Below are 13,443 nucleotides of genomic sequence, written 5' to 3'. Positions count from 1 at the left end.
TCAGGCCTGAAGTCACAGCTGAAATCCAGGGAAATCTCCACCTTCCCATAGAAAGATGGAGGGATATGGGAGCCAGGAAGCCACAATGGTGTTTTTTAGGGAGCATCCCGTTGGATCCGTGTTCCAGGGAATGAGAGGAACCCACGGGTTCTGAAGGGGTTAAACCAACAAATCCGGCTGCCAATGGCTCCCAAAAAAATTTATGGAAGGGCTTGACCTGGATCCTACCTCTCATCCCCCTCTCCCTGTGCTGCCTCCCTCCTTTCCAAACGCTCCAGCACAATCCGCATTTGTGGGTGGAAAACTCTCCTTTCGGAGCGAATCAATCCAGGCACTGCCTGGAAAATTGTTATTATGGAGGAGAAAAATCCATCCAGCTCATTCCCAGGGTTTTTTGGGATGGCTGCTGGAGATTTAGGGAGTTCAGCCCCAGTGTGGGATGGAAGTTTTCCAGCTCCTGGGGCTGAGCCCAGGGAATGGGAACACAACAGGGTCATTGTGTCAGGATGGTCCCAAAGGAGCTGCCACACTTCGTAATTCCAGGCTGGAATTACTCCCAGTATCAAGCCGAGGAAATCAGGGATCGGGGAAGCTCTCGAGCAGCGGAACGTTTGGCAATTAAATTCCATGCATGGGCAGGGAATCCTGGAATCATGGAATGGGTTGGGATGGAAGGGACTTTAGGATCATCCTGTACCACCCCATTCCATGGGCAGGGACAGCTCCCACTATCCCAGGTGGATCCAAGCCCCAGTGTCCAGCCTGGCCTTGGACATTCCCAGGGATCCAGGGGCAGCCCCAGCTGCTCTGGCAATTCCAGCCCAGCCCCTGCCCACCCTCCCAGCCAGCAATTCCTTCCCAACATCCCAGCCCAAGCTCCCCTTTCCCACTGGGAAGCCATTCCCTGCCTCCTGGCCCTCCAGCCCTTGGCCCCAGTCCCTCTGCAGCTCTCCTGGAGCCCCTTGAGGCCCTGCAAGGGGCTCGCAGCTCTCCCTGCCTCCTTCCCTTCTCCGGGGCAACATTCCCAGCTCTCCCAGCCTGATCCAGAGCAGAGGGGCTCCAGAATCCTGGAATGCTTTGGATTGGAAGCGACCTTAAATCCCATCCCACTCCCACCCCACCCATGTGCAGGGACACCTCCCACTATCCCAGGTGGATCCAAGCCCCAGTGTCCAGCCTGGCCTTGGGCACTTCCAGGGATGAGACATCCACAACTTCTCTGGGAATGGTCAACCATGAAGCCCCCAAAAGCATTTTTTCCCCAAAATCCCTTTTTTCCCCCCCTCATTCCAAACCCAAACCTTATCCAAAAAACCAGGGATCTGAAATATCCCAGCATCTCCATCCCTTCCATGTGGCCACGGGATGTGGACAAACAGAAGCTAGTCTCGGAAAAAACAGGAAAACAAGGGCAGAATGTGGATTTTAGGGCAACAAATGTTATTTGTTTACCTTTCCCGCCAAAAAAATTCCCAACATGGAAATAATGAAGGGAGCCCCCAGGAACCTTCCCTTCTCCGGGTTGAACAATCCCGATTTTCCCATTCCCACTCCCAAGAGGAGGCGCAATTCCATCCCCACAATGAAAACACCGGGAACGGGAAGGTTTCAGAGCATTTCATTGGGAGTCACAGTGCTTTGGGCATTATTGCGGATAAGGCAGGCACGGGTGATCCAGAACAAATTCCAGCCAATTCCCTGGACAACCGGAAGCCACAGGGAATTCTTTCTACAGCTCCTGCCTGGATTTGGAGGAGACACAACTGGAGCTGGATGTGGCTGTTCAGGGAAAAGAAATGGGATGGAGTTGGTTTTTCCGGATGCTCCAGTGTGAATTTACCCACTGGAATCCCACAGAATCCTTTTGGCATGAAAACTGGACTGGGAGCATGGATTTCCTTATGGAAATCCCTGTCCTTATGGAATTGGATGCCCTGGATCCTCCTCTCCTATCCCTGCTGACCCAGGTTTGCCAGGGGAATGCTAGGAATAAAATAGGATTTCCCACTGGAAGTGTCTCTGGAGTGAATCCCAGAGCTTCAAGCCCATCCCATTCCAGGCAGGGACACCTTCCACTATCCCAGGTGGCTCCAATTGTTCTCCAACCTGGCCTTGGACATTCCAAAGGTAACCCATGGATGGATTTTGATTCCTGGGATAGCCAGCGGTGATCCCAATGGGATGGGGGATGACCATTCCACGTTTGGCATTCCAACATGGATCGTGCATCCATTTGGGGCTCTTGACTCCAAGATTTTGGCTGGGACCTAAGTCGGGATCATGGGGAATGGCACCAGGATGGGAAATCCCAGAGTCCCTACAAATCCAAGAGGTGTTGGACCTGCATTCCCACTGTGGATCCCAGGAGAGCACTCAGGGAATGTCCAGATTCCCTCTGGCACAGCTGGAGCCTGGTGGGAAAGGTGCTGGGACCAACATTCCCATCAAATCCAAACTCCCAATCCCAGCAAGGGCCAAACAGTAGCAACTTTTGTCCTGGGCTCCTCAAATCCTCCAGGATAATAAAACATCTGGAAAATTGGAGCAAATCCCAGTGGTTTGATCATGGCTATAAACAGGGATGGAGGTGGGAATGAGGTTGGGAAGCTTTTAGGGAAAAACTGAAGGATAACGAAGCATTTAACGATGGAAAATGAAACCTCCGCCCTGGGATGTGCAAATCCAGAGCCGATTCCTCCGCTCCGACTTTTGGGAAAGGGCCATGGATCAGCCAAAGTTCAGCAGCAGGCATGGGGTTATAAATCCCTATAAATCCCAAATCCACGCTTTTTCCGAGTGGAAAAACATGGAGAAGGATTGCCTTGTGCAATCCAGGAGCTGTTACAATGAGTATCCCGGGATTTAATCCCCCATGGATTACATCCCAATCCAACAAAGCAATTTGGCTGGTTTTCCCTATTTTTGAAGAACAGGCTTAAAATGCCGGCTGAAGCAGGCCAGGAGCACAGTTTGTCCCTTGGGATCACTTTTCCCAGCTCCTTGCTCATTTGGAGCAGCCACAGCTCCAAGGAAAACATGGAATCAAGGATAAGTCTTATCCTGCTGAAGGACAGACGGGAAGATCCCAAATCAGCAAAGGTGCTGGAGCAGCTGGATCTCAACAGGATTTTTGCAGTGGAAAAATGGGAGCTGATTCTTTGCGGGATGAGAATTCAAGGCTGTGCGGATCAACATCCTCCCAGAGCTGGAAAAGCCTGGAAATCATGGAATTATGGAACCATCCAGTGTGGGAAAGGCCTCTGAGCTCAAGTCCAACCCTGCCAAGGTCACAAGACCCCAAATGCTGCATCCCACGGGATCATCCCACTCCAAGGACAGGAGGAGGGAACAGCAAACAGAGGGAATGTCCCGGCATTCCCATTGGATCCATGGGAGGCTGAGCAGGTTGTGGCTCATGGATTTGTTTGGAAAACAGTTCCCATCCCGGGACAGGTTTTCCGCTCCATTAACGCCTGGCAGCGGCGAGTCCAAGTTGGGATGTTTTCCATAAGAATCTTTGGGAATACGAGGAAAAATGACTGATTCTAAAGGAATATTAGTGGGAGGCTCAGCCTGGAGAAAAGCGGGATCAGGGGGGACCTTCTGGCTCTGCACGATTCCCTGAAAATTTGGAGCCAGGTGGGAGCTGGGATTTGCTCCCAGGGAAAAACAGAAAAAGAGGGAATGGACTCAGGTCATCCCAAGAAAGGTTCAGGTTGGACATCAGCCGGAATTTCCTCATGGAAAGGGCGCTCAGGCCTTGGAATTGCCCAGGGAGCTTTGGAGTGCCCATCCCTGGAGGTGTCCAAGGAATTCCTGGATGTGTCCCTCAGTGCCAAGGTGGGGATCGGGCACAGCTTGGACTCGCTGATCCCAAAGGTCTTTTCCAACCTCAGGAATTCTGGGATTATGCAAACACTGATACTGAAAAGACCAAGAATTCCCAAAAATGTGGCTGGGGAGTGGCAGGCAGTGGGAGAAGAGGAAATCAAAGCCCACCTTCTCCTGGGATTCCTCTCCCACTTGGAATAGGAGACGTGGGATTCTGGAGCAGCTCCAAGGAAAAACCGGATCCAAAATTCCATGAGCGGGAATGCAAAGGCCTCAAAATCCAGGAGGAGTTGGGATTTTGCGGAGCACCAACTCCAAATCCCAGGTTTTGCACCACAGCCTTTCCCATTCCTATGGTTTTGGCTTTGAGAATGCAATGTGCCATTTCAGGGATTTCAGTTTTCCAACTTATTTTCCATAGGTTTCCAATACATAAATGGGATAATACAGGGAAAGAGAAACTGAGGCTGGATCAGAGAGCAAAAAGTGCTTGGAATCCATGGGATTTTGGCTGCTCAGGGCAGCAAATCCCAAATCCTGAGGATCTTCTGCACATTCCCAACTCAGGAATGGAAAGATCCTTTCCCCCCCTTTTCCTTGGATTTGTGCTGGAATTTGGGATTTACCAACCAGAGCAGCAGGAAAACTCAAATAAAAACTGGGAAGGCTGAAAAATCAGGAATATTTTGGTGGAAGCTTTGGTTACGCGATGCTTCCCAGGCAGAATTCCACAGCAGGGAAGCAGAGTCTTTGGCAGCTGCTGGAGGCCTGGATGAGGTTGTTCCTTCTCCGCTTCCAGAGCCACAATTCCTTCCCAAAATTCCCAGGCAGGCAGGGGAGCAGCTTCAGTTGAAAGGTTTCACCAGTTTCATAGCAGCGTAGTTCTGGAAAGATGGAAAAATATGGGAATGACTGGAAAAATAAGGGAATCCTTGGAAGAATAAGGGAATGACTGGAAAAATAAGGGAACCATTGGAAAAATAAGGGAACCACTGGAAAAATATGGGAATCATTGGGAAAAGAAGGGAATCATTGGAAGAATAAGGGAATGACCAGAAAAATACGGGAATCATTGGAAAAATCAGGGAATCATTGGAAGAATAAGGGAACCACTGGAAAAATAAGGGAACCATTGGAAAAATATGGGAATCATTGGGAAAATAAGGGAATCATTGGAAGAATAAGGGAATGACTGGAAAAATACGGGAATCATTGGAAAAATAAGGGAACCACTGGAAAAATATGGGAATCATTGGGAAAATAAGGGAATCATTGAAAAAATAAGGGAATCATTGGAAGAATACGGGAATGACTGGAAAAATAAGGGAACCATTGGAAGAATGAGGGAATCATTGGAAAAACATGGAAATCATTGGAAAAGCACTGGAACCATTGGAAAAACACTGGAACCATTGGAAAAACATGGGAATCATTGGAAAAACACTGGAACCATTGGAAAAATAAAGGAATGATTGGAAAAAATGAGGGAACCACTGGAAAAACACTGGAACCATTGGAAAAACACAGGAATCATTGGTAAAATAAGGGAATGATTGGAAAAATGATGGAACCATTGGAAAAATGAGGGAATCATTGGAAGCTGATGCATTTTTAGGGATACGGGACACAGCTGAATCCAGGGATGGCCAAGCTTCCAACCCAACCTGCAGGGACAAGGAATTAAAAACCACATTCCCACTAAAAAGAGCGGGAGAAAGCCCAAAACACAGGAAAAAATTGGATTTTCCCTTTTCCCGGTAAAAATTCCTGGTCATAGGGATGCTCTTTAAGGTCCCATCCCAGAATTCAACAATGATGGGAGTCATTCCTGGATTTTGGTTGTTCTTCCCAAAAGTTTTTAAGAGAAATTCCCATCTCTTCCAATCCTTGGAATAAATTTGGTGCCGTCCACCAGCACCATCCCAGTGTCCAACCAGTGGGAAGCATTCCCAGCTTTTCCCTGATTTTCTGGAGCCTCCTCCTCTCCTCTGGATCCTGCTGCTCCTTCCCTGTTCTCTTCTTCCCACAAATCTCATGGATTCACCACCCAATCCCTGGCCATGTATCCCTACAGCTCCTTTTTCCATGATCCCACGAAATCCGGGACATGGCCTGTTCTGCCCCTTTGGAAAGGGGTCCTGGAGCATTCCCGAAGCCGTGCCAGGATTTTTTTGGAATGCAGAGCTTTCCACAGGCCCAGCACCACTCCAGCCCTGCCCCATCCTCATTTATTCTGAGGACAAATCCAACCGGCAGCTCCATCCCTGATTTTTCCCTCAGCATCCCGGAAAGCCTCGGAATCTGTTCCAGTGCCAGCGCTTTGTGCTGCTGAGGATACCCCAGGAATGACCTTCCCGTGTTTTTTTGGGATCTCCACCATTCCTGATATCACGGAATTGTTGAGGTTGGAAAAGAGCACCAACCCTTCTTCATCATTATCCATGTCCTCAAGTGTCACATCCAGATGTTTTTGGAATAATTCCATGGATGGGGACTCCACCACTGCTCCAGGGCTGGACATCCCTTTCCATGAGGAATTTTCCTTAATATCCAACCTAAAATTCCCTTGGAATAGCTTGAGGCCGTTCCCTCTTGGCCTGTTCTTCCCTGGGAGCAGATCCCAACTCCCATCCAGCTCCAACCTTTCAGGGAATTGTGGAGAGCCAGAAGGTCCCCCCGATCCCACTTTTCTCCACGATGAGCTCCTTTTCCAGCTCCCTCAGCCCCTCCTGGTGCTCCAGCCCCTTCCCAACTCCATTCCCATCCCTGGACATGCTCCAGCATCTCCACGTCTTTCTCATGAGGATCCCAAATCCCAAAAAAATGTCCCTTTTTAACCCACTGTGTCCCTCAGCACAGGATTTTTCATCCCCCTGCATCCATCACCCCTCAGACCTCGGCCAATCCCTGTCCTCTCCCACCCACTCCGTACCGGGAAGGCATAGACGAAGATTCCCAGGAAAAGCAGCAGGATGAAGAGGAGGATGGCCAGGATCAGCACCCACTTGTAGCGGCGCCACAGGATGAACTTCAGGGTCTTGTACGGGGACGTGAACCACAGGAAAGAGGTCTCGGGGCGCCTGGAGCCAAGGAAAGGGGAGGTGATCCCAGGATTTCATCCTCCCAGATCCTCAATCCCATCCACCTTGGTGGTCCGGACCAGCCTCCCAATCTCACTGGATTGTCTCAGCTCCTCCCTCCCTCTGGATGTCCCACCAATGTCCTCCTTCGTGCTCCAGTCCCACTGGATTCATGGTCCAGTCCAGCCTCCCAGTCCCACTGGATTTGTGGTCCAGAACAGTTTCCCAATTCCCTGGAATGTGTCAGTTCCTCCATCCTTCCAGGTATGTCCCACCAATGTTCTCCTTGGTGGTCCAGACCAGCCTCCCAGTCCCAGTGGATTCATGATCCAGACCAACCTCCCAGTCCCACTGGATTCATGGTCAAGACCAGTTTCCCAATCCCCTTGGAAGGTCTCAGCTCTTCCATCCTTCTGGATACATCCCACCAATGTCCTCCTTGGTGGTCCAGACCAGTCTCCCAGAGCAACTGGATTGGTGCTCCAGACCAGCCTCCCAGTCCCACTGGATTCATGGTCCAGTCCAGCCTCCCAATCCCACTGGATTGATTCTCCAGACCAGCCTCCCAATCACACTGAATTCATGGTCCAGACTAATCTCCCAATCCCACAGGATTCATGATCCAGACCAGCTTCCCAATCCCACTGGATTCATGATCCAGACCAACCTCCCAATCCCCACTGGATTCATGGTCCAGACCAGCCTCTCAATCCCACTGGATTCATGGTCCAGTCCAGCCTCCCAATCCCACTGGATTCGTGGTCCAGACCAGCCTCTCAATCCCACTGGATTCATGGTCCAGACCAGCCTCCTAGTTCCACTGGATTCATAGTCCAGACTAACCTCCCAATCCCACTGGATTCATGGTCAAGACCAACCTCCCAATCCCCTTGGAAGGTCTCAGCTCTTCCATCCTTCTGGATACATCCCACCAATGTCCTCCTTGGTGGTCCAGACCGGTCTCCCAGAGCAACTGGATTGGTGCTCCAGACCAACCTCCCAGTTCCACTGGATTCATGGTCCAGACCAGCTTCCCAATCCCCACTGGATTCATGATCCAGACCAGCCTCCCAATCCCAGTGGATTCATGGTCCAGACCAACCTCCCAGTCCCAGTGGATTGGTGCTCCAGTCCAGCCTCCCAATCCCACTGGATTCATGATCCAGACCAGCCTCCTAATCCCACTGAATTCATGGTCCAGACCAACCTCCCAATCCCACTGAATTCATGGTCCAGACCAGCCTCCCAATCCCCGTGGATTGGTGCTCCAGACCAGCCTCTCAATCCCACTGGATTGGTGCTCCAGACCAACTTCCCAATTCCGCAGGATTGGTCCTCCAGCCCTCACTCCCAGTCCTCACCAGTTCAGACTGGATCCTACCCAGGTGCAAACCCAGTTCAGCCCAGTTCTCCCCAACTGGAAACCCAGAATTCCCATGAACTCCATGCCCTGGTGGTTGCTTTTCCATTCAGGATGTCCTTACTTGGGATCCTCCAGCCTGGGGTTCATGTTTGGCTCATCCCGTCCCATCCCGGCCGGACGCTCCTCATGCTCCTGTTCTGCCACAATTTCCAAAGTCATCTCCAGTTTGCCCTGGATGGGTTAAACAAAAACTGATTTATTGTCCTAAAATAAAAGGTGGAAAGAGGAGGAATGAGTGTGGGCTGAAAAACAAGGATTGAGGAATGGACATGGGATGGGAAATAGGGATTGGAGAGAGAAAATATCCTTTGAGCACAACCAAGCCACTCCCAACAATGACCACGAGGATCCCAGGATTCCAGAAATCCCTTACCTGGCACTGGATATACTCCAGGAAATCCTAAGTGTCTGTGACACCCAAATTTGGGCAACCACAGAATCCCAGGATCACTGAGGTTGGAAAAACCTCTGGGATCAAACCCAAATTGTGACTGATCATCATTGACGGCACATCCAGGCTTTCCTGATTCCCTGATTCCTGATTTCCCTGGAACCAGCTCAGGATTTTTTGGTTGAATGACCCAGTTCCTGGCTGGATTCCCTCACCTGGATGGAACAGTCACCAAAACCTGGAACAGGAGCCCAGACACCTTTAAAATTATCACTGAGACAGCTGGAATTTTCTCTTGGTGCTTGGGACACAGAATTATTGGGAATAGTTGTGATTTTGGTGGCGCATTCCAAAAACCACGGTGAAAATCCCACAAAATCGCTCATTCCTTGGCATGGTGCTGGAAAATTCCAGCCAGCCATGGATGGTCCAGCTGGATCCACAAAATCTCCAGTTGGAAATGGAATTTCTTGCCCTGGCTTGGATCTCCTCAAAGCTTTCAGGGAATTCTGGAATGGTTTGGCTTGGGAGGGGATTTAAAGCCCATCCAGTCCCACCTCATGCCATGGGCACCTTCTGCTATCCCAGAGTGCTCCAATCCTCATCCAACCTGGCCTTGGACACTTTCAGGGATGGGAATTGGAGTGAAGGATCCAAGGAAAAACATGGAGAGGCCACTTTACCGCCAGGATCTTCTTCTGGTCCTGCTCAGCCACACAGGGCCACCAGCCCTTGACGGTTTTCTGCTCAAAGAGGGACACGAAGCGGCCCAGGGACAGGGAATCATCCACGAGATCCAAGGAACACTTCTCTGCTGTCTTGGCAGGCTTGGGCATCCTGTTGAGATCCATCTGGATGGATCCTGCAAAGGAAGAACATTCCAGGTGAGACATCTCAGTGGGACAACCCTTAAAACATGGAATCTTCCCTGATCCCGTGGAGCTTGGGCCACCCCAACCATCTCAATCCAAACTCCCAATTTCCACTGTCCCAGGTTGCTCCAAGCCATGTCCAGCCTGGCCTTGGACATTTCCAGGGATGGGACATCCACAGCTTCTCCGGACAACCTGTGCCGGTGATTTTCCCCTTTTTTTGGGATGGATCCTAAAATTCCCAACTTACCCAAATAGTCATCGAAGGAGAACTTGTCGTTGTCCCAGATCTGGAGGATCAGCTGCGGTGGGATCTTGTTTTCCGTCTTATCCAAGCTCCAGAAGTGTTCCTAAAATCACACCGGGAAAGAAACCATGGGAAAATGAAAGATTCATCGGGAGAACTAGGCAGAGCCTGGCTCCTCCCATCTCCTGGAAATCCTGGAATTCCTGAAGTGTCCTGCTCTAGATCTGCAGGACCACAGGCTCCAGAAAACTCTTGGCTATGGAGAATCAGTGGGAAAACCAAGATGCTTTTGGAAGGTGTTGTCAACAGTTTATGCTTAATTTAATGATTTAAATTCATTTAATTGACTTTATTTAATTAATTTAATTCCCTTTAGGAAAAGGCGTTCCCAAACAGGATCCCTAGGAGTGACACCTTAACATTCCCACAATTCCAAGGATGGTGAATCCAAGGTGAAGAGAGCGACAAGCATCGAGTGCCAGCGCTGCCAAACTTCACCTTCCTCTTAATTCATGGAAAAATATCGGATTTACACTTCAGTCAGGACTTCCGGCAGAGAGTTCCCACAGATCCCTTCCCTTCTGGATCCACCATGGCTCCAATCTGCTCCCAGGTCTGTCACCGGCAGTGGGACAACCTGAGCCCAGCAAATCCCAGTCCCACCTTCAGGCCACCTGCAGCTCCTGAATTTATTCGTGGAATATGGATATGGAAAGGAAGATTCCATGGAACCCCAGGAAATCTGCTGGTATCGTACTGGGTGCTCCAAGCCTCATCCAACCTGCCCTTGGGCTTTCCCAGGGATCCAGGGGCAGCCCCAGCTGCTCTGGCAATTCCAGCCCAGCCCCTCCCCACCCTCCCAGCCAGCAATTCCTTCCCAACATCCCAGCCCAAGCTCCCCTTTCCCACTGGGAAGCCATTCCCTGCCTCCTGTCCCTCCAGCCCTTGGCCCCAGTCCCTCTGCAGCTCTCCTGGAGCCCCTTGAGGCCCTGCAAGGGGCTCGCAGCTCTCCCTGCCTCCTTCCCTTCTCCAGAGCAACATTCCCAAGTCATCCATCTGTCCTGCACCCCAGAGTAAGGAATACCCACCACCTGGGAAGCAGCAGCAGTGTCGCTATTTCCATGCTTAAAACCAGGAATTTTTTCCAACAGGGATCTAACACCAATTTTTGGGATGCCTGGGAGTTAGGACAAAGAATCCCAGAATCCCTGAGGCTGAAAAGGCCTCTGGGATCATCAAGTCCAACCTGGGACCGATCCCCACCTTGGCACTGAGTGCCACGTCCAAGAATTCCTTGGACACCTCCAGGGATGAGGAATCCAAACCTCCCTGGGCACTTCCAAAGCCTGACCACCCTTTCCATAGAAAAACTCCTCCTGCTGTCTGAAAAAGGAGTATTAGGATAAAGGAGAAGGACAAAATCCCACATAAAGCCAAGGGATTGATGGGATTGTTATTCCTGGCTCCAGCAAGGAGAAGGAAAATCCCAGCGGGATTCCTGACACCCCTCCAAGGGTGTCCCAGTGGCAATTCGTCCTGGAAGTGTCAGAAATGACGGGATTTTAATTAAAACCAGGAAACTCCGGGGTTATTCATCCATCGCTCCATAAATTCACCGCAAGACTCGGATTCATTATTTCATCCAATATTAAATTAAAAAAGAGGGGGGATGAATGTGTCACATTCCATAAGAACATAAATATTCCAGCTGGGAGTCCGTGGGCACTTCAATCCCATTGGATTCACTTTAAGAGATCCCCCTGGATGGTTGTGTTTCAATTTCGCTTCGTTCCCTGCCCAGCTTTGGGAAAACGTGCCAGGAATTTTGCATTGGAGCATTTTATGGATGCATTTGAGATATTGGATAATCCAGAAATCCCAAATGAAGTCCATGGAAAGTTCCCTCTCTCCCCTCCACTGGTTGCAGTTGATTGGGATGGATGTTTATCCAGGGGGATGTTTATCCAGGGGGATTTTTCCAAGCTTTTTCAGCTGGTTTGAATTAAAACTGCTTAAAAAGGGGGAAGAGTTGATGGTGATTCTTCCCTCTCCCAGAAACTGGGGAAAGAAGGGATCCACAGGGATCCAGGAGCCATGGATCCATGGATAAGGAAGCTGGGATGACCTCAGGAGTGGCTGGAAAGTTCCAAGGTGGTGGAAGATCCATGTCCAAGGTGATCAAAACACCACGAGCTCCTTCGGATTGTCCCTTCCTGGAGAAATCCAGGTGCCCATCTAAGCTTGGCTTGGAGAAGGGGGAAATATATGGAATTCTGGACTGGTTTGGGCTGGAAGAGACCTTCAAGACCATCTTATTTCCCGCTTGGAATATTCCTTGGAAAGGCAACTTCCACGAGCTCCATGTCCTGCAGGTGCCTCCTCTTCCAAGTGAATCCCCAGCTCAGAGGTTGATCCCATCACTCCCACATTCCATGGATGTGTCCATGCTCCGGGAACATCCCACTCTCCTGACAGGGTTGATGCAACTTCCCAAGGATTCATTGGAATTTCTCTTTGCCCCATCCCATCCACCCGGAGCCGAACTTGAGGAAAACCTTACACTTGGGATCATCTCCCACCCATCCCAACTGGATCAGTGTCCCTCGGGATAAAGGCCTGAAGCTGAAGGAAAGGTTGGATGGGATCTTGGGAAGGAATTGCTGGCTGGAAGGGTGGGCAGGGGCTGGGCTGGAATTGCCAGAGCAGCTGGGGCTGCCCCTGGATCCCTGGCAGTGCCCAAGGCCAGGTTGAACATCGGGGCTTGGATCCACCTGGGATGGTGGGAAGTGTCCCTGGGCAGACCGGGATGGGCTTTGAGGTCCCTCCCATTCCAAACCATTCCACGATTCCATGGAAGTGCTGGCAAACCCAGCAGACTTTGGGATCCCACCTTCCCTCCTTCCCACTGCAATGTCCAAGGAAAAAGGGAACAAAACCTTGGCTACTGGATGTTCCCCGCACCCTCTGCATCCCAATCCCTCAGAACAACATCCCGCCATTCCAGGGATAACTCAGGTGGGGCTCAACCCTTTCCAGGTGGGAATTCAATGCTCCATCTTGCCAGCTTTCCGGTTTTTTTTATGGAAAAACACCATAAAACATCATTTGGCCGGAGACAAAACCTCCCTGCTCCAAGCGCTGTCAAGCCGGGGACACCCAGAGCTCCGCTGGAAAGGCAGGAAAAGGAATTGGGAACTTGGAAGGGGGAATTTGATGCCGAGCGAAGTTTATGGGTCCCTTTCAAGGCAGCGTGAAATTCGCTCCTATGATTAAATCGAGCCCCGAACATTCCCTATAAAAACAACACGGAGCATGAAATTTATATCCCAGCCTTGTCCAAGCCGTGGGGAAAAAGGGCTGAAATTATTGTTTGGGGTTTGTTTTTCAGGAGAAGGGGGGAGAGAGGGGAGGCTCAGGAATATTTTATGGATTTTTGTGGATAAAGCAGCAGGGAAGACAGGGAAAAGATCGGCTCTGATTCCTGGGAAAGTGTTGGCAGGGCTGCATTTCTCCTGGATTGTGAATGTGCTCCAGAATACAAAGGAGCAAATATGATTTTTGGGAAGGAGAGGGGGTTTGCTCCCAAAAAGCCCCATTTC

At 50.5% G+C, this 13,443-nt stretch overlaps 1 protein-coding gene across 12 annotated transcripts in view; it reads right to left on the bottom strand.

Moving 5' to 3' along the window:
* Nucleotides 1-1,602: 1,602 nt before the first annotated feature.
* Nucleotides 1,603-13,443, bottom strand: part of DYSF (dysferlin) — an 81,990-nt gene continuing 70,149 nt past the window's right edge. For all 12 annotated transcript variants that reach the window (XM_082282347.1, XM_082282348.1, XM_082282339.1 and 9 more), the window contains 5 exons: nt 9,848-9,947; nt 9,409-9,587; nt 8,396-8,505; nt 6,764-6,911; nt 1,603-4,715 (listed from right to left, as the gene is read on the bottom strand). In XM_082282347.1, the coding sequence (XP_082138473.1) occupies nt 4,677-4,715; nt 6,764-6,911; nt 8,396-8,505; nt 9,409-9,587; nt 9,848-9,947 (576 nt within the window). In that variant the 3' untranslated portion in view covers nt 1,603-4,676. The remainder of the gene's footprint in view (nt 4,716-6,763; nt 6,912-8,395; nt 8,506-9,408; nt 9,588-9,847; nt 9,948-13,443) is intronic.

This window comes from Coloeus monedula (assembly GCF_965178545.1).
Source record: "Coloeus monedula genome assembly, chromosome: 5".
NCBI lineage: Eukaryota > Metazoa > Chordata > Aves > Passeriformes > Corvidae > Coloeus > Coloeus monedula.
This window is presented reverse-complemented; position numbering and strand designations above follow the sequence as displayed.